Genomic DNA, 18,791 nt, shown 5'->3' with positions numbered 1-18,791 from the left:
AGGACTAAATCCTCAGTGCCCAGAGTGGGGAGTGTCAGGGAGCATTATGGGAAGTGGGAGCATGGAGTCTGGGTCTCAGATGTGGGGGCTGCGGTTCCCCCTGCTTTTCCGGTTCAAAGATGGAGATGGAAACCTCTCCTCCCCTGGTGAGCTTCTGTGCAGCACATTCTGACGCACACACACAAAAACCACTCGTGCAGATTTGTTTTACTGTACTGTACTGTGTGTGTATGTGTGTGTGTGTGTGTGTGTGTGTGCGAGAGAGAGAGAGAGAGAGAGAGAGAGAGAGAGAGAAAGAGAGAGAGAGATGATTAAGGATGTGATCATGTGTAGCAGCAAGAGGAAGTTTTTGAGTTATTTAAAAATCCTTTGTCCTTTCCAGGCTTTGGAGTTGTGAAAACAACCAGCAATAATCAATATTTTACACAGTAATGGCAGATTAAATAGAATGATTTACTCACACTGATACTTTACAAAGAATTAGCACCCACTTTTGCAGACAAGGAAATGCTTGACTCCAGCACAGCCCCACAGATTTATTTATTTTTTTTAGTTATTTTTTTTTATTGCAGAGTATTGCAAAATTATAGGTGCAGCTTGTCTGTATTGTCTGTGAGAGAATTATTATGAAAAGAAAGCTAAACTAATTCTAACTGACCTATTTCTCTGTTTCCACATCTATCTATGAAACGAGGTAAAGAGCTAATACTAGGCAAAGATGCCGGGGGGTGGCTGCCAAACCGTTTTAGTCTGGGTTTTGCTGTATCTCCAAAATACTTTTCCAAGTGAAAGATTTGTAATTACAGTAATATGTGAGCTAACCTGGGATCAACAGTACTGAGACAGAGATCTTAGTTTGTCATAATAACTCTTGAGCCTCAAACACAGTGCAGCTAAAGAGACATTGCTTTATTTAATAGTTACTTATTGCCATATTATGCCCACTGGCCAGATGTCTCCCATTCCACAGTAACCCCCAACCATGATGGCCAGATACTTGCTAAAATTAATACCAAATCCACCAGATGTGGTGCTAGGTGAGCGTATATATATATATGTATGTATATATGTGTGTGTGTGTGTGTGTGTGTGTGTGTATCTATCTGTCTATCTGTCTATATGTATGTATGTATGTATGTATACATGTAGCTTTATAAAACTCTATCTAATCTGTTAGATTTATGCTTCTATCTTGGAGAACAGTCACAAGATGTTGTTTGGTTTAGAGTTATTGTGCATCACATCATCCATTTCTTTTGACAGATTATCTGCTGCAGAGAACAGTGCCTCATCTTTGAGTGAATAATTCAATGTGACATTTATTAGCCTACCTCAGTATTTTACACTGAAACTGTTTGGATTAATGTATAGCATTCTTCCTAAGAGGAAAGGCAAGCTTTGGAGCTGCTGCCCATTTTCAAATGACTTTTGAAATAACATAGGCCTTTGCATTTCCCTTCAAGGACATGCAAAAGTGGTTGCATCAGTCGCAGGACAGAACAATCTACTGGAGAGACACATGGTTGCTTCTGCTGCCTTTTCTCTCATCACTCATTGAAATGATGAGTAAGCTAATGCCCCTAAAAGATTTGTACACTTCTTAAACACTCTTTTTGTGTCTTTTGGGATATATACTTGTCCAGGCAGTTTGTCCTTGTTGTTTTCAAAGTATACTCAGGCACTCTGTCTCCTTTTAATGTTATGTGGATGCATAATGAGTCAAAAAGCACATAAAGAGGCATAATAAATCTTTAATGCAATGCCCACAATACAAGTTTAGCAAAGCAACAAAATCTAAAGTACATGCACTGACTTCATCTGGCACTGGGACTTTTTAGCAAAATGCTTAAATGCTACTGTGCACTAAAGGAGTAATGAATTTACTGCATAGCCTATGGGCACTAAGACAAGCACTCCCAGCATAGTGGAAACATCAGTGTTTTCTCTCCACTCAAACTGGTTATATGTGACTGTTGATGGACAGACACTGATATGTCGTAGTAAGACCTTTTCCTATAAAGCAAGAAATATCAGGGATATTTTTGCAGTGAAGAAATTAAATGCACTGCTCTTTATTTTTTCATGACATTTGATTGTCATCTATCTATCTATCTATCTATCTGTCTATCTGTCTATCTGTCTGTCTGTCTGTCTGTCTGTCTGTCTGTCTTTTGCATCTCTGAATTGTCAGAGCAATGACCTCTCAGCCCTCCAATATGAGCTTTGTAAGTCTTTGCCATGATCAGCTCAGTGTCCAGTTCAGTAGCATAAGAAAGAGACTTCAGATGGAGAGGTCAGGAGTTTAAATCACCTTGTTAATGCATATACTTTCTCAGTTTTCTCTTGACAGAAAATGTTTTGCTTTCTGTTTTTCTAGCAGCTAAAATGACAATGAAAGGCAACTCTTAAACACAAACCTTCTCTTGCTAGAAAATCCAATATTGGCATCCAAGTAATGTCCAAGAAGCATACCCAGAAGATCGCCGGGCTACATCTCTGATGTCTGTACATCGTTCACTTTGGAACTATTTTTTAGCCAATAGAACATGTTCAGGTATTTTGAATTATTGGCAAGTGGACGTACCCAGATTATGCAATCAGAACAAGGACACTTTGCAGCCACTGAATTAACCAACAGGTGATCAAAGTGCACATCCTACAGAATGTGTTCGTGAAAAACAAGCAGGCTAGCTTACTTAGCAAGTTATGAGTGGTAACATGTTAGCTTACAACACGTTATGCATACAATTATTGTTTTCTAAAAAATGTAAAATTAGTTGCTCCCTTCACGTGTAATGTTTACTACAACTAAAATAAAAAAAATCACTAAATAGTGTTATGCATTTGTAGACTGTCCCAAAAAATCATTTTGTTTCAAGCTGTTTTTATAATTTATTCTTACATTTTAATTTTAACTGACCAAACAGTCATATGTACACATAAAAGGTACACTGGTGTTGTCGATCTTCATAACCCAGAAAATTGAGCTTTCTAACTTGTGTTATTGTTCAACACAATTTGGAATCGCACAAATTAATTCATATTAGCGATTTGATGATTAGCATCAACGCAAGTCATGATCTTATCTTAAACTTGGCGTAGCTATACTGCCTGAACCAAAGCAAACAAGAATTAAAAGTAAAACAAAAAAAATGGTCATAGAAGATATACAAAAGAGGATGCACTTTGAAGGATGCCTCAAGGGCAATTCAGGGTTTGGTATCTTGCCCAAGGATACTTTGGCATGCAAACTGGGGGAATCAGGGATTGATCCACCAGTGGACGACCTGCTCTACCACCTGAACCACAGCTGCCTCAATGTCACTTGAATGTTGGGTGTTTTTGATAACGCCTCCTTTGTTTTTTGGGAGTTTTTTTCAGACGGACCAAATAACTAGTTGCAGGATTTGTTGTAAATTTTAACCGTGAGGTAGATCGAAATAAATATTTACACCAGCTCTCTGGTGACGCTAGATGAGAAGAAAGAAGAATTCACATTTACTTTGAAGCCACACATAGAGCCCAGAAACTCTGAGTTTGCACTTCTTAGCACACACATACTCAGCCTGTCTTGACTTGTGAAGACAGGTCAAAATTTTGAAGAATTCCTTCATTTACTTGGCAAAAACTAAGGTGAATCTGACTCATAGTTTGGAACATGTTGCAAATGTGTGCTTCTGTGACAAGTTGCTGCTGATGGAGTTCCTGTTGACCTCTGGGTGGTGCCCTGCGAAGGTCAAGTTGTGGGTGATACCCTTGTTCTCCAGTGCCAAGGGACTGGATCGCCTGTAAAACCATAAGCACTAAGAGAGAGAAACAGAGAAGAAACAGACCCGGTTATTATAAACACAATCATGCTTATTATCGTGCCACTCTGATTCTCGTCCTGTCGTGTTCAAAGGCTTACATTCCTTTGATCGAAGCACCTCAGTGTGTGTCGTTCCTCAGTCACTGCACTTCTCTTATTAAGCTTCTGCTGAGTGAAGCTCTTTCATTTCTCCTGCACCATGTGCAAATCACCACCTGCTCTGGCGGTTGGCCGGGTGACCCATCATGCAAAACACCCAGACCTGTTCCAGCTTCAGGATTTATGATGGCAAGGGAAGTACATGGATAACCCCCTCCCCCCACAGGTGACAAGGCGTGACAGATGCAGCAGTCATATTAATTACAAACTGTCCCCAAACAAAGTGCTGAGAGGTTGAGTGTGTCACCCCAGTCCCTGATCCACGGAGGCGGTCCTGTGAGACAACATGGAATTAAGCTGTCAAGCTGCTGCTGGTTGTACACAACTGTCAGGCTTTAAAGAGATAAACAATGTTTAGGTGGGAGAGTGCACTCATGTGGTCAGAGTACTGGTTTGTGAGGTTTTGTTGCTCAAAGGTCAGTTGAGACCAGTCAGAGTATTTTGCTGAATGGCTGTGACATGTTGGTTTTGGACTGTGAAAAGTGCTACCTTATTCTTTCATAACTCCCTTCCGTCTCAAAGTGTCTGGATTGTTCTCCAAGTTGTCTTTCTCGTCTCTTGCAACTGATTCACGTCTCCTCCCATTTTAATGCTATTATGCATGAGCCGTGTTGCCTGGCCGCTTCGTGCGCCTTGACATTTGCGTATGCATGAGGAGGCCCACTCCAGTCAATGCAGAGTGACATTCTCCCTCAGCTTTGCTGGTGCTCTCTGCTGCAGTCAGAGCCCATCAGCTGGAACACACTCCAGGGCAAGAGGGTAAATCAAATACTCAGAAAACAGTAATGAAATACTATAGAGCCTTATGTTCTATGAATTCTATTAACTCTCAAACAAACAATTGTTTTCATTATCAAAGCTCAGTTTAATTCACAAAGAATGGGATTTTAAAGGAGGTTTAAGGCCCCGGGGATGAAGTGGCTGATGCATGAAAACATTACACAAAATATAACTTTTTGCCACAAAGCTGGATTTATATTATAATGACGTGAAGCGAGCGTTATCAGCTCTGGCTGTGTTGATAGAATAGAAGTGCAGCTTTGCTATCATCTAACAGCTTTCATTGGCTGATGTATTGTTTCCACATTTCAAGGAGAACCGGGGATAAAAACTATTAGCCTTTGGTTTGATTTATTTTGGTCGTGGCCCAGAACCATACAAACCAGCTTCCTGTCTCAGTATTTGTCTTTTTCAACATACTATTAGTACGACTCTGACATAGTATGATTAAGGTAAATTAGCTGTTTTTCTTTCTTTGAATCAAACGTGTTCCAAACGTCTTTCTAGTGATAGGCTGGGTGTTTTTTTGCAAAAAATCTCCACAGGCTGAGTTTCAAAGCAACCATGTATTTTTGTGGTGTCACATGCAGTTTGGAGTTTTGAGAAGCGTAACCAAGAACATAACGGGAGGATATTGAATTGCTACTGTGTGAGACATGACCTGTCCGGCGAACTTTAGTTCTTTTTATACTGTAGTTATGGTTGGGCCAGGGCCACTGAGGTCTGTGTTCTACTGCGGTAGAGTAATGGAAACCACTTTAAATAAATGGAGCGTAATTTTGCTGCTGAGCCTCGGGGTCTGGTTTGTGTCCAGCTGCAGTAGTTTGTGGCCGAAGAGGCAAATTTTCACCTTTCTTCCCTTTGCAGGAAACGCCCACAGCAAGTGACGATTTGACAAGGCCGAGCAAGTGGACATGGCTAAGTGGACAGAGCAAACATTTGGACAAGTGAAGGGAGCAAGCATAGCTAAGCAGACTGAAAACAAAGGAACAAAGCCAGCAGTGGACAGAGCTAAGAAGCCATGACAGGGAATCTGAGAGTGCAGAACAGAAGCTGGGAAACATGAAACGTGTGGTCTTTTTAGGAATATGGAAATAAATTAACACAAGCCGTAAAGCTCTGATATTAGATAACCCCATGAAAAGTAGTCCCACCTCAATGCTTTGAGAATGTGAGATTTTTTGCATTCTAAAGTCTTTAATATATACACTCTAACAAACAGACATAAAAATTATTTACACTCTCTACAAAAAAATGGCCTTTTACTCCAAGACATATTATAAGGTTAGGGTTCTTCTTGTTCACCGTAGGTTACCTGAGCTTCAAAAGTTCAAGGACTTCACTTTAAAAGTGCAGAGGAACATCTCTGTCCACCGTTTTCACAAACCACCATTGTCCCTCAAGCCGTGGAGCCGATCATATCCCATTGCACTGCCTTTCAAAGAGGCTTCGAGTCAAAAGGGATGTAACTCAAGTCGCCAGGAGGCCCCGATATAGTTGTCTGTCCTGCAGCAAAGGTGAATACAGCTCTCAGAGGTGAACACAAAACGGGCTGGGTCTGCAGTAGCCTACGTGGCACCAGCCCACGACCCACACCGACCGAGGAGTGGTCACACTTGGCCAATGCCATGAAACAAAATCCACTGGCCCTCAATAGATCCTACGTAATGGATCCCCTTCTTAGTGAGGCCGGTGGGATACCCCCTGTCTGTTACCAGAGCCATCTGGTTCCCAGTACTCCTGCTCTTCCCACAGCCGCACCAACCACAATGAAAAAGATCGCTTTCACAGTCAAGATCAGGAACTGGAGACGTGGCTAGTTAAAAGGGGGCTTATGTTGAACATTGCGGTCCCCACTGTAGCAGTCCATTGTGCTCTTGTTATTGTGTCCTTCTAAGTGCACTCAATTGCGGTCTGACAGCGTTTTGTGATTTCATGCGGTGGAAATGTGCTTTATTAATTCTCCGACCTGGTCATACAGGCAAGATAATTACACGAGAAAAATGTAAACAAGTCAAGCAAAATCAAAAGTCAACTCAAATAAAGGTGTCCTTTGGCGAGGTCATTGTTCTGAGGCCTAAAACAGGCAGTATTTGCACCAGTGTAGCAAGGGATTAGCGCAAAATGTCCTGAGTAGGCTGAAGATGAAGATGTTCTCTTCAATGTAAACACATTTAAAGTGTAAAAAATCTAAACATGACGAAGAATGTTGAAGGAAACGTCCAGTTCCTCCATCTGTAGTTTAGAAAGATAGAAAAAACAAACACGCTGAGGCCTTTATTCATATGTGTTTACCACTCTGCAAATGAGCATGTTGGAGATTCATTGAATACAGATGGGTGCATGTTTGCGCTCCACACATGGAGTCTGTTAATCCACCAGTGTAAACAAGAAGTAAAAGTTGCCCAAACCTCAGTATTCAGTATAGATTGTGTCCATTTTGTCCACGCTGGCATCCTCGAGTACGCTTCTTGTTGTCCGCAGTTTCCAAAGCACGAACAAAATCCTGTTTTTGTCTGTTTTAGCTACATATAATGACAACATGTGGTCCTAAGCTTCACTCAAACACTAGATTAACTTAAGCCCAATTTCCAGTAACCATGTTGTTCCATTTCTGGAGGCCACACTTACCGAATATCTACACTAAGTGGCAGACAACATATTTTGTTTTCTACTTTTCAGAGCAATAAAATGAAGCATTTCAACAGCTCATTATCCATTTGGGTAAGCTTTAAAACAAAAACATTGTGTCTATAATTGCAGCTTCTTCAATATGAGAACTATTTTCTTTTCAGGAGGTTTTTTTTGGTTTCATATCAAAGCAGGACTTGGAGTTAGCAAATGTTTCTTGGAATTTAGGGATTTTTCTGACTAATCTGTTACTTTAAGAATAATTATATAGAAAATAAATAAAAGAAACAAAGCACAGTAAACACTGAGTAAGTGACCCAGATATTCAGATGTGACAAATGTCCTTAGCTTATAAAGTATTTTATTGGCAAGAAGAAAAGGCTTGTTTCAGATATTATGTAATAATACTATATAATAATATAAAACTACTGGAAAAAAATAGAGACAATAACCACCTGTTTAGCTACTCTGGTCTCTTAGCTCTATCTGAAACAGATATGGAATATCCCTCCCTACTTACTGGCATCGATTTCTACAGTCCCCAAATTAAATTTTTGTGTCATGTATGACTGCTGGCAACAAAAATGTTCCACAACAGGAAATGACCAATCAAAACAGTAGAGCAGAAATCTATAAACTCTCTTCAAAGCAGAAACAAGTAAGTGTTCTGCCAGAAGAAAGCTGGATACTGTCCTAAAAAAGTTCTTCAAAACATAAGGGGATCCAGCTTCCTCTCGCTTTACGTCCCGATTCGCTCAACGAGAGAATAAACATTCTTTTTTAATAATGATGTCTGTTAAGGATAAACAGGAAAATGGGCTGTGTTTTTGATCTGGTTTCGCAGTTATTTTTTTCCATTTGGTGTTTTTGGGTTTTTGCATTAGCAGGCCCTGTCACATTGATCCCTCTCCCTGAACCTGAGACATTTATTTATCCGAGTCTGACCTCGTCTTCTCTGGACCCTGTAATCACACAGGACCTCTGAGAGTGTGTGTGTTGGGGGATCACTAATGGTTGCACACAAATCCCTGCAACAGCTCTGACAGAACCTCAGCTCAAACAAAAACCACATATAATTTACATTCCTCAGATACCAGGTAACCTGAGCACAAACAGGACGATCGAAAACAGGTGTGTTTAGAGGCAACCCTTCCCATATTCCTTCATGGTTCACCTTTCTTTCAGGTGTAGTCGTCTGGCTTTCACGTTACCTTAAGGTGGCATGCCTTACAGTGCAAAAGGTATCCCCAGATCATACTTATATATTTTCTGTCTCTTTGTGCTCTTTATTAAACTAGATTGTTTTGGTGTTTTAAAGTTATAATTATATGTTATATATATGTAGAGGTCTCTGCTTTCTGTTGAATAAAATATAAAAACAGATGGTACTTGCTTTTTGGAGCTAAAAAAATACCTATAAAAAATTCAGCAGCAGTATCTCTTTGCACAAATCACGCCCCAGTTATTTAAAGAAATCCACAAACCTTGTTTTGAGAAAATTTCTACAGGAACTGTTTTCTTTCTCTTGTCTATATTATCCAGATAAAAGAAGCATGGAATCAGCTAACAATACATCTTAACCAAGGGGGATGCCTTAGTCTGCCATGTGTAGGTGAACGATACCCCAGATTAGATCAGATTAGCAGTTCAGTTCAATTAGTTTAAATCCAAATGTAGTCACCCTAAGATGCTTTATATTGTAAGGTAAAGACCCTACAACGCAAGACCCCCTAAGAGCAGGCACTTGGTGACGTTGGGGAGGAAAAACTCCCTTTAACAGGAAGAAAGACACTGTAGAAGAAAGCCAGAGATTAATAATAATAACTAATGATTAAATACAAAGTGGTGTATCATGGTGCATCATGGGAAGCAACGTAACTAAGGGAGGATTCAGGGTCACGTGATCTAGACCTAGGAGCTATGAGCTTTATCAAAATATACATTTTTAAGCTTAATTTTAAAAGTAGAGTAAAGTGTCTCCAGAATCCCAAACTGAAAACTGGTTCTGTGCAGAAGAGGGACCTGAAAGTTGAAGAGTCTGCCTCCCATTCTACTTTTAAATTCTCTAGGAACCACAACCCCGCAGTCTGATAGCAAAGTGCTCTGTTGGGGTGATATGGCACTATGAATCCATTAAGATAAGATAGGGCCTAATTATTTAGGATATATATAAGGATTTCATGGTTTGCGGCTTTTGTGCTACTGCGTCATAAATTCTGGAAAGAGATCATGCTCTTTTTTTTTTAAGCACAACTAATCAAGTGCCATAGCAGTAGATGGTCAGCACTAAGGCCAGAGGACTTGAATTCGAGGTAGACTGGCTCTTTAATGAGCTGAAGCCCCGCTGGCCGCAAAGCTTACACAGTGTTACTGCAAACTGATTACTGCCTTTGAAAGATCGGTCTATTGTGAGCAGAGGCGTTAGGGAATTGACAGACGTGCACTCAAACATGCAAACATGTTAGCTCACGCACACACATGCACACCCTCAGTGGGCGATATCTACAGTACAGCGATGAGTGGGTGAGAATGGCATCGCCACAATGACACTGGCCCTACCACTGAAGGAACAAAGGAGCCTGTGTGCATGTGTGTGTGCAAGTGTGTGTTCGTCCTTCCTTCCCTCCACATCGGATCCATCTTAAAATACTGCGGCTGCTCGACTGATGAAAATTGCTCCCTTTCATTCTTACTGTAAGTGCATGTGGGGGGGAAAGTAGGGGTATGGGGGGGGGGGGGGGGGGGAGGACTGGAATGATGTGGGTAGGAGCTCAGATTAATGCATGTTTTGTCACTGCATATGTTTATCTGAGCATCTGACAGTACAAGTTGACTGGGAGATCATTTTACCATCCATTTACAGGCAAAACAAAAAGAAGAGAGGGAGCTTAAAATACCCCCATGTGAGTCAAACATGGCCATTAGCAACAGTGAGCCATCATGACTTGAATCACGAGCCTTAGATCCTCTGGTTATCAAAGGCTGCCTGCAACGAGGAACCCATATGGGTCGTGTGCTTTTCTTCATCGAAGGCACGCATTAGAGGGACATATTTTCTCTCCCTTAAGCCCTGCATCAGTTGTTTGTTTGCTGCTAAAGGGCCCCAGCACGCAGCTGCACCACAGAGCTGTTCTGGAATGAGATTTGTACCTTGAAACTCAGACCCCTGGCACTGGGCTGTGTGTTTGCTGTTAATTTTACAAGCCTGGGCTTTGTCAGCCCTGTCTATAACACGGGGAAGTGCAAAATAAACCAAGTGTTCACTTCACTGGTGCAGTGGAGAAGAAGAAGAAAATTAGAGCCTGGGTTAACTATCTGTGGTATCATAAAAGCAGTCTTTGTCCCACCCTGATTTACTCTGTGTTTGCCTGTCTGTTTTTCTCTCTTCTTTCTTTTCTGCTTAATTTTGCTTCCCTTGCCATCGCTCTGTCTTTCACAATCCTTCCTGCCGTCTCAGTGCTCTGCTCTAATTTGCAGTTTCGTTTAATTTAAGATGGATCGATCCCAGACGGCCTAATTGTGCACCTTGGAAAGCTCAGCATCTCTATCTCTGCTTCCTCTATGTCCTCACTTAAAGTGCCTGCTTTCTTCTGACTGCAAAAGTCATGTTTACTGTGATGTCTGGAGCTGGTTTAGAGCAGGTTCAGTGGCATGTGTTGAGTATGCAGGAGATTTCACCTTCTGTTTGTTTAACCCTGTAACCTCTGTTTTCTCATCATATGGAAAGGGAACTAAACTAAAGACAAAGTATTGAAGAATCAAAGGCAGTGTTAGAGTAAGTACGTTTTTATTGTTTAGAAATACTGACTCTTTTTTTTTTCTTTTGGCACATGTTGACTGTGATTAGAGGAAATGGTAAGGAAGTCCCTGGGGGAGGTAATTGAATAAAACACCCTATCCACCCTCATGTCAGCCTAGTTGACAGGCCCCTGATCTCAGTATTTTGCTAGCAACTTCCCTCAAGGGTTTCAGTGAGACTCCAAATGTCCTTTACGTCACTGACAGAGTTTGTAGCCCATCCGTCACTCCCTGAACGTCTGCCAAGTGAAACTCAAAATCGTCCCACATAGTTCCATCCTTGTTCATTTCCAGAGCCAAAGCTAACCTTGTCAGTCTGTGCTGTATTTTATCAGATATTATTTTGGCCTCTACAGGAAACCCTGAAAAGACGGATGCATTATCTTCTTCACTAATTTTGTTGATTGATTTTTTTCAAAATTGCTTTAGACAACACTAAGTTAGGGGGCCTTTGAGTAGATTGGGGTAAAAGTAAAATACTTGTATGCTTTCCTTTTTTTTTGCCTCAAGCAACTTCAAACAAAGGGGATTTTGGCAGAACACCCAACCCACCAGCAGATTACACTCTTTCCATTACAGAACTAAATAATAGGGGCTGCACAAAAATGAGATGGGGCCGCGTTTTATAGGTGCTACCCAGAAACTTTGGCAGGGAGTCCTGTGGCTACTGTGGTAGTGAACACGGGGGGTGGTGCAGTGGCGTTTTTTTTGCAGGAAAAGTGGTGGTGGAGGCTATTTTAGGAGTGAATGAGCTTTTGGTTTATGACCTGGTTATCTGAGGCTACAACCTATGACAAAAGCAAGGAATGAAAAGGGGGACTGTAAATACCATTTAGAAGTCATTGTCTGCAGATTTACCTACTTAGAGGCATCTGTTCTCATCGCTTTGCTTTTTTCTTTGCACTTGCATTGACCCTTGCATGAGGGTGCTTTTAAAAGAAAAACCTCTCAAGCAAGGAGGTGAGGTGTGGTCCATTAACCGCTGAGCTGCCTCCTCTTAGAAGTCACTGACTTCTCCGAAGCATCTTCTAACTTCATTAAAGCAGCCGTACTAAACGTGCGACTGTCAATTTGCCTTTCTGTGATCTTCTGAAATTTACATGTGGATTGAGGATGCTGTTGTACAAAAGGGGAACCACACTTGTGTTACCACCAGCTGTGTCGCCTCTGAAAAGAACCCTGTAACCCCACACATCTGGCCCAGTTTGGCCAACATTAATGGCAACCAGTGCAATGCACTGTATTAATCATGTGTCATTTCTGTCATCTTTGTTTGTAGACTTTGAAACAAAACTTTGAAACATTGCACACATTCTGCGGGCTGCCTCCAGTTTTTGAGCTTTGTTAGTGCCTGAACAAATTGGTTTTAGTCCGTAATACTGTACATGCTTACTTCTATCATAAACTCATTTTGTGTAATGTTGTTATAGGGGAAATGTTGCTCACGCAGTAAGCCTGTTTTGCTGTCCCCTGAGTCCAAAGCATGTAATAAAGATGGAAGGAAGCTCTTTATGTCAACCCTCTGTGAGGAAGCAGTTGTCTGTAATTATCGCTGCTTTTCATCCCTCCTAGCAAACACAACAAATAAGTGCTCTCGTGTGACCGGGCAACATGTTTCAGAGAAACTATTTGTTTGTTTGTGTTCTTGAGATCACACGACCACAACCCCACAACCCCCATATCGCTTTTCGTCACCCATCTTTTTTGGAGCATCAAGTGGATTTCGAGTTGCAATGTGGAAAGCATTAGCCTCAAATCCCAGCAAATATAATAACAGGGCGATTAGTTCTCTCTCTCAGTGATTTTCTCCAGTTTGTGCCTTTTTTTTTTTGCCTCTCGTTGCTGGGGTGGTGCTGTATTTTGTGAGCACAGGGCTTGGTCAAGGGCGAGTCCTCCTCTTCTCTTTCCCGGACTTTTTCTATTTGTAGATCTGCATGTATTTTATTGGAGTTTTTTCCCCATTTTCTCTCGCTTTTATGCGGTGGTGGTTCTGTTTCCCATCACAGTCTATGATGAAACCACAAGAAAGCCCGGGGCCTTGTGACGAGAGCGCAACAGTTGCTTGGTGACAAGTAAGAGGGTGTGAGGAAAGGGCTGGGTGTGTTTGGAGGGGAGTGGGCCTGAAGTGGCGAAGAGCCAATCAGTGGATGAGCTCTTCTTTTTCTGGAGGACAAGGATAAAGGGTCCATACCTACGCCGTTCCAATGCAAAATTGGCCTTTTCTTTTTAGTGTGATAGATGTGTGGGCATCCGCAGGGCTTTTAAATGGGCCATTCATCTTTACGATGGCCTCACTTATATCAGAGTCCTTGCAGATCTGTTACTTCCCATTCCCACCACAAGCAAATGATGCCTCAAAACCACATGGATCAACCCCCTACCCTCCCACCCCCATCTCTGTAACAGTGGCAAAACGCTGCCATATTTACCCTCTCATCCTGGAAAGCTAACTTGGCCACAGCGGTGCGGGATGTTTGCCAGCGGCAACCCATTCCAAGCGGACCATGTGCAGACAAGCAATGCTTCATCCTGAAACTCAAGAGGAAAGTTTCCTGAAGGAGGAGAAGAGAGAGAGATGGAAGACATTTGCAAAGTCATTTGGCTCTTTCTTTTTGATACAGTGCATTGAGCAGCTCTGCATGCAGCCAAGTTCGGTCAGTTTAATGCTCACTCTGTTTGAGGAGAAGATATTTGAAGGACGTGAGCTCATTTGGGATGCAGTCAGTTGCCCTGTCCCTCCTGATGTTATCCTCTTTGACTTGTGGAGTAACAGCCATGATTGCTTTTGGGGAGCAGTGACTCATAATTGCTCTCGTCCTGCTGCCAAAGTCTCAGAAGCAGTGTTTCCCTGTCTTTTTGTTGCCATGACTGCCAACATCCAAAAAATTGTAAATACAACATAAAATCAACATATGAGTCCCATTTTACCAAATGAGGATACGTTACATTAAGAATAATTATCAAGATAAGTGTTGAAGCAGAGCAGCCAGCATTAATCCTGAGAAAAAGCCCCCCCCTGCCAGAAGTCCCCATAAACTCTGCATCTGTTTGCAGGTGCATCTTTTGAGGCCTGAGAAGTGAGCATTATTTAATATGCCTCGTCTGTCCTCTGGATGTCAGCCTGATGATAACTTGTTTCCTCCACTCATCTCATAGCTCCCCTATGTAAGGTTGGCAAGTGCATGACCCCCACTGAAACACCATTAAGCTGTTTTTCCAATTTTATGGAGTCGTGTTCTGCCTCAGCCGCTCTCAGGTGGATTTACGATCTGCTGGTTGATATCCTTGCATGCCAAGACAGTATTAATTTGCTAAGAGAGAAGGGAGCCATTTACAGACAATAGAGTGGCATCATAATTGCAGGAACCTGACACCCTGCAGCTCCTTGCTGCTGTTGAACTGCTGTCAGCCAGACGATGAATAGCTGATAAGCTTGACTGAACAACACAGCCGAAACAACTTTAATTAAAATCAACTTTGGCTGACGCACTGAGAGCAGTCGGGGACGCTGATTTACTCTAAATTAAGTGTTAGCACTACTTTGTGGTGGATGCAAGAAGCTGGAATGCATGTTTGCGTGCAAACTAACTGCTGTAAATATCGCACAGCATGCTGCAGAGTATGGGAAGCTAATTATAAAAGATATGAAACTTTAACGACACTTAGTTTTAGTGTAAGTAACTTAATTGTACATTTATTTACCGCTTCACGTGTACCAATAACACGCAGAGGGTTAACTTGGAAGTTCATTGATCTACCACAGAAAATAACTTTTTATCAGTGCTGCTCAGCTCTCCTTATCTGTGCGACTAGCTCAGAGAACCAGCAAAGAACGAACCTGGCAACTGACCACAGAAGTAACGTTTAAAGTCTGTGAGGGTAAAGCATCCCCAAAGAAATGCTTATCTGTGTCAGTTGAAAGAGAACGACAGAAAAGCAACGGCAGAGAAGAAGCGAGTAGACGATAGCGAGAGAGCAGAACAGATGACAACACACCAGAGAGGAAGTTGGGAAACTTTGGATTGAAAAGAGAATATGAAAGAGCCTTGGAGCACAGCTGGCTCACCAAGGGGTATAATGACTGTCATATTGCAGTGCATTAGGTCATACTCAGCCCAGACAGCTTAGCTTGATAAAAGGGGCCGGTCATTGGCGAACCACATACATAGCAACAAGACCCCATGGAGACGAGCCAAACAACAAAGTATTGTTTGCTCCTCATTAATGTTTGACTGACAGGCAAGAAGTAAAACTGTTGTGATATTTATGTGTGCTCTTCTTCTTTGTGGAAATGTCAACTTGTTGCTCTTGCAGCATCTTTTGCACCTTCTGTTTGCACAAAAATGAATGCCATACCTGTACACTGAGAAGCCTGTTTTGATCCCCACATATTAAAGAAAATGGGTTTCCTGATCTATCAGCCATTCAAGTTACGAGAATTTACGTCATCTGTAATCAAAACAGTCACACAATAAATTAATATTTTCCATTGTAATGCAATCAAAAGAGGAATTCAGTTGTAGCTGTTAAAGCTCTCTTGACAGGATCCCCCCCGAGGCTCACTGTGATGAGCGGTGATAGCTCATCATCGTTCCATCAGCCGTTGTTTATTTGAATTCCCTTTTCAGCGAAGAAAAGCTCTGAACCAGCCATTGTTTGCCTTGGGAACCCGGCTTTCTCTTTTTTTCTTGCGCTTAGCCAGATGGTTGTTATACACTTCCTCAAAATTCAATCCATATTTGCTTTTGCTACATATCTGCAGGGTCTTTTCTTTTCTTTATGCTCGTGTGTTTGCATTAATTGAAACAATGTTGTCATTGATCTTGCTTTAACATTTTTTTGGCCAGAGTTTAAAATGTATGGAGCCTGGGCAAAGAATATAATTATTCCAAACTTTTCGTCTATATTCATTCCAAAGACATTAAAAAATTTAATTGCACAAGTAAATTTCACAGTCCAGATTCTTAATAAAGCAGGACACATGTGCGGCTGAGTTTTACGCGCCTGTTTAAAAGCTTTCTCCAAGTGTTTGATTTTCAGTTTAATACATGGCTAATTCCTTACTGCAAACATTAGAGGCTGCTTTATAATCGTAGTTCACGTTCTCTCTCTCTCTTTTTACAGAGTGTTACACTGCCAACGGAGAAGACTACAGGGGCTTCCAGAACCAGACCAGCCTGCATGGGGGTAAACCTTGCCTTTTCTGGAATGAGACCTTCCAGCACCCTTACAACACCCTCAAATACCCGAATGGAGAAGGAGGTCTGGGCAGCCATAACTACTGCAGGTGAATATTTTACTTTCCACAGAACCATGGAGCCATAACTTTAATTTCAGTGGTCACTGGGACATAAAAACTGCAGAATCAGACCCAATGAAAAATCCCTCAAAAGTTGGTTGACTTTACCTCAAATTTGAAGTTTATATAGCTTTTACAGTAAGCTAGTCATCTGCTATACATGCACACAGTTTCACAACATAAAAGCTTCGTTCGTGACACAATCCAGAACAGTATCTGTGTTCAGCTCAACAGAGCACTGAGCAAATGCCATGCTAATTCACACTGTGGATAACAAGAAAAAGTTAAAAAGTACATTTTTACAAGATTAATGAGATGTTTGCCACCATCCACACAGCTGAAATAAAACACTGCGATCTGTTAGTGCATAGAATTAAGAACTTAAACTCCAGTACATCACAAGATACAAATGTGACTAAAAAGCCTGAAGGAAAGGGATGTGCACAGTCAAATTTGTCTTCTTTCTTATCTCTTTGCTCACAAGCTCTCAGATTTCGCATTTTCAATAGAAGTATTTAGTTAGAAGAGAGTGGCATTGTTGTTTTCATCACAAAATATGAAGCTGCCGCCAGCAGCTGTCAGCTTGCTAACTGGGCTTAACACAAAGACTGGTAACAGGTGGAAACAAGTGGCCTGCCTTTGAGCAAAGGTAGCAAAAACCACTAATGAACACGTTGTATTCTGTTTGTTTCATCCTTACAAAACCGAAGCTCATGACCAGTAATTTCCTAGCCGGGAACCACTGCTCCAAAACTGTTTCTGTTCAACCTTTTTTCTTTTTATACCTTTGTTACTCTAAATCCAGGATGGACTCACTTCCCTCGGAGGTCACACTCACCTCAAAGTGACCTGTGCATCCATAAATTGATTTAAGTGATTAATAAATAAGGCCTGATTTCACAAATGCAGTTTCTGATCTTTTGTTGACAAGGATTTCAGCGTCTAGATGTAGAGCTAAGGGTAAAAGTTCATTTAGGCATTTCTCTGCAAGCTTCACTCCTTTCCACACACAGCCTTTTGAGCAAGCTTTTCTGGCGGTTGCCTGGAAGAATAACAAATTTTTCCCTCATGCTGTTTGTTGTAAAGCAATCTTCTTTTGTGTTGCAGATCCATCAGATTTACCACAAAGTCCTAAGCTGTGGCTCACAGTCTAAGCCTGCCAATTATATAAGCACTTATCTTGTTTTTGTTTATGATGATGATCATTTGTTATTGATTAGTAGCGCCTTAAAAAGTTTCTTTTCAATACTGCTGTTTGACGGAGCTTTGAACTTCGTGGACAAAGCACTTGACTTTGTGAATAATTTAGAGTCATGTTGTTGTTGTCTTGCAAAGGGTTTAAACACCAGGGACCAGCTAAGACATTTGCTTCTGAATATTTTATATGTAGTACCAGAGGAGAACGTTTAGCCCTGTCACCGCAAGGACGCAAATACGCCTGAAGAGTTTGTGTAAGCAAATCTCTATTCCTCATCCCTGGAATGTGAAGGGACACAGTGGCTTTGGGTGTCTAGCAAGCCCTTTCTCTCCGTCAGTCACACTCCAAGTACAACTGTCAGTATTGCATGCACAACTGTCAAACTTGTGTATTTTCAGGGAGCCACACTCATTCGTGAGTCAGTTCAAATTCGCAGAGACGTCCAGAACAGTGGCTTGGCCCAGATCGCCCGGCCATAAGAAACAGAACACCCCTTCCTCCTCCTCCTCCCGGGCCCAAAGCCTCTGAAAGCCTCTCTATGTCATGGTTGTAAACTCATAACGGAACAATGCTTTCAAGTGGCACTGGACAGATTTGTTTTTACTTCAGCTGGATGGGAATTCGGAAGATTTATGAGCAGGATACATGCAGAGGATGGAGAAAAGCTTTCCTGCGTATTAGAAGCGTATTATGTCCAACACACCATTCAAAATGGACATCTTCATTTTTAGGATTTGGCTGTTTTCTTGGCCCCTGAAGCAGTAAGCAGACGTTCCAACTCATTGATAGCACGTAGCTTTGCTTCACTCACGACAGAGGGATTTCTGTCACTTAGGGCTGTAGCAACAACTGTTTTCAGAGACCCTCCTTGTAAGGAGTCACCCATCAGCATTGCTATGGGAAGCAAAGTGGCCTGTTCATTGTGGAAAGATGAGGGATGGCATTTTTGTCTGTACAAGGTCAAGCATTTGTGAATGTCTGTGCATGTTGTTGACTGCAAATGTTATGAACATACCCGCAGAAGAGGGAGTTATCCCACTGCATAAAAATGTGTAATGCTTGATTTGTTTGATCACAGAAAGCTGGCTCACGAGATGGATTTTTCCAGCCATGTGGGA

The 18,791-nt window shown here is 41.7% G+C and overlaps 1 protein-coding gene across 3 annotated transcripts in view; it reads left to right on the top strand.

Moving 5' to 3' along the window:
• kremen1 (kringle containing transmembrane protein 1) overlaps positions 1 to 18,791 on the top strand; it is a 62,679-nt gene that overhangs the window by 7,891 nt on the left and 35,997 nt on the right. For all 3 annotated transcript variants that reach the window (XM_085295325.1, XM_085295324.1, XM_085295323.1), the window contains exon 2: positions 16,301 to 16,463. In XM_085295325.1, coding sequence (XP_085151451.1) covers positions 16,301 to 16,463 — 163 coding nt within the window. The remainder of the gene's footprint in view (positions 1 to 16,300; positions 16,464 to 18,791) is intronic.

Source organism: Mchenga conophoros, linkage group LG12, assembly GCF_057382185.1.
Source record: "Mchenga conophoros isolate Kocher_MC1m ecotype Shallow Benthic linkage group LG12, M_conophoros_male_GT1.1, whole genome shotgun sequence".
Lineage (NCBI taxonomy): Eukaryota > Metazoa > Chordata > Actinopteri > Cichliformes > Cichlidae > Mchenga > Mchenga conophoros.
The sequence above is the reverse complement of the archived record's forward strand: the minus strand, read 5'-3'. Positions and strand labels throughout refer to the sequence as shown.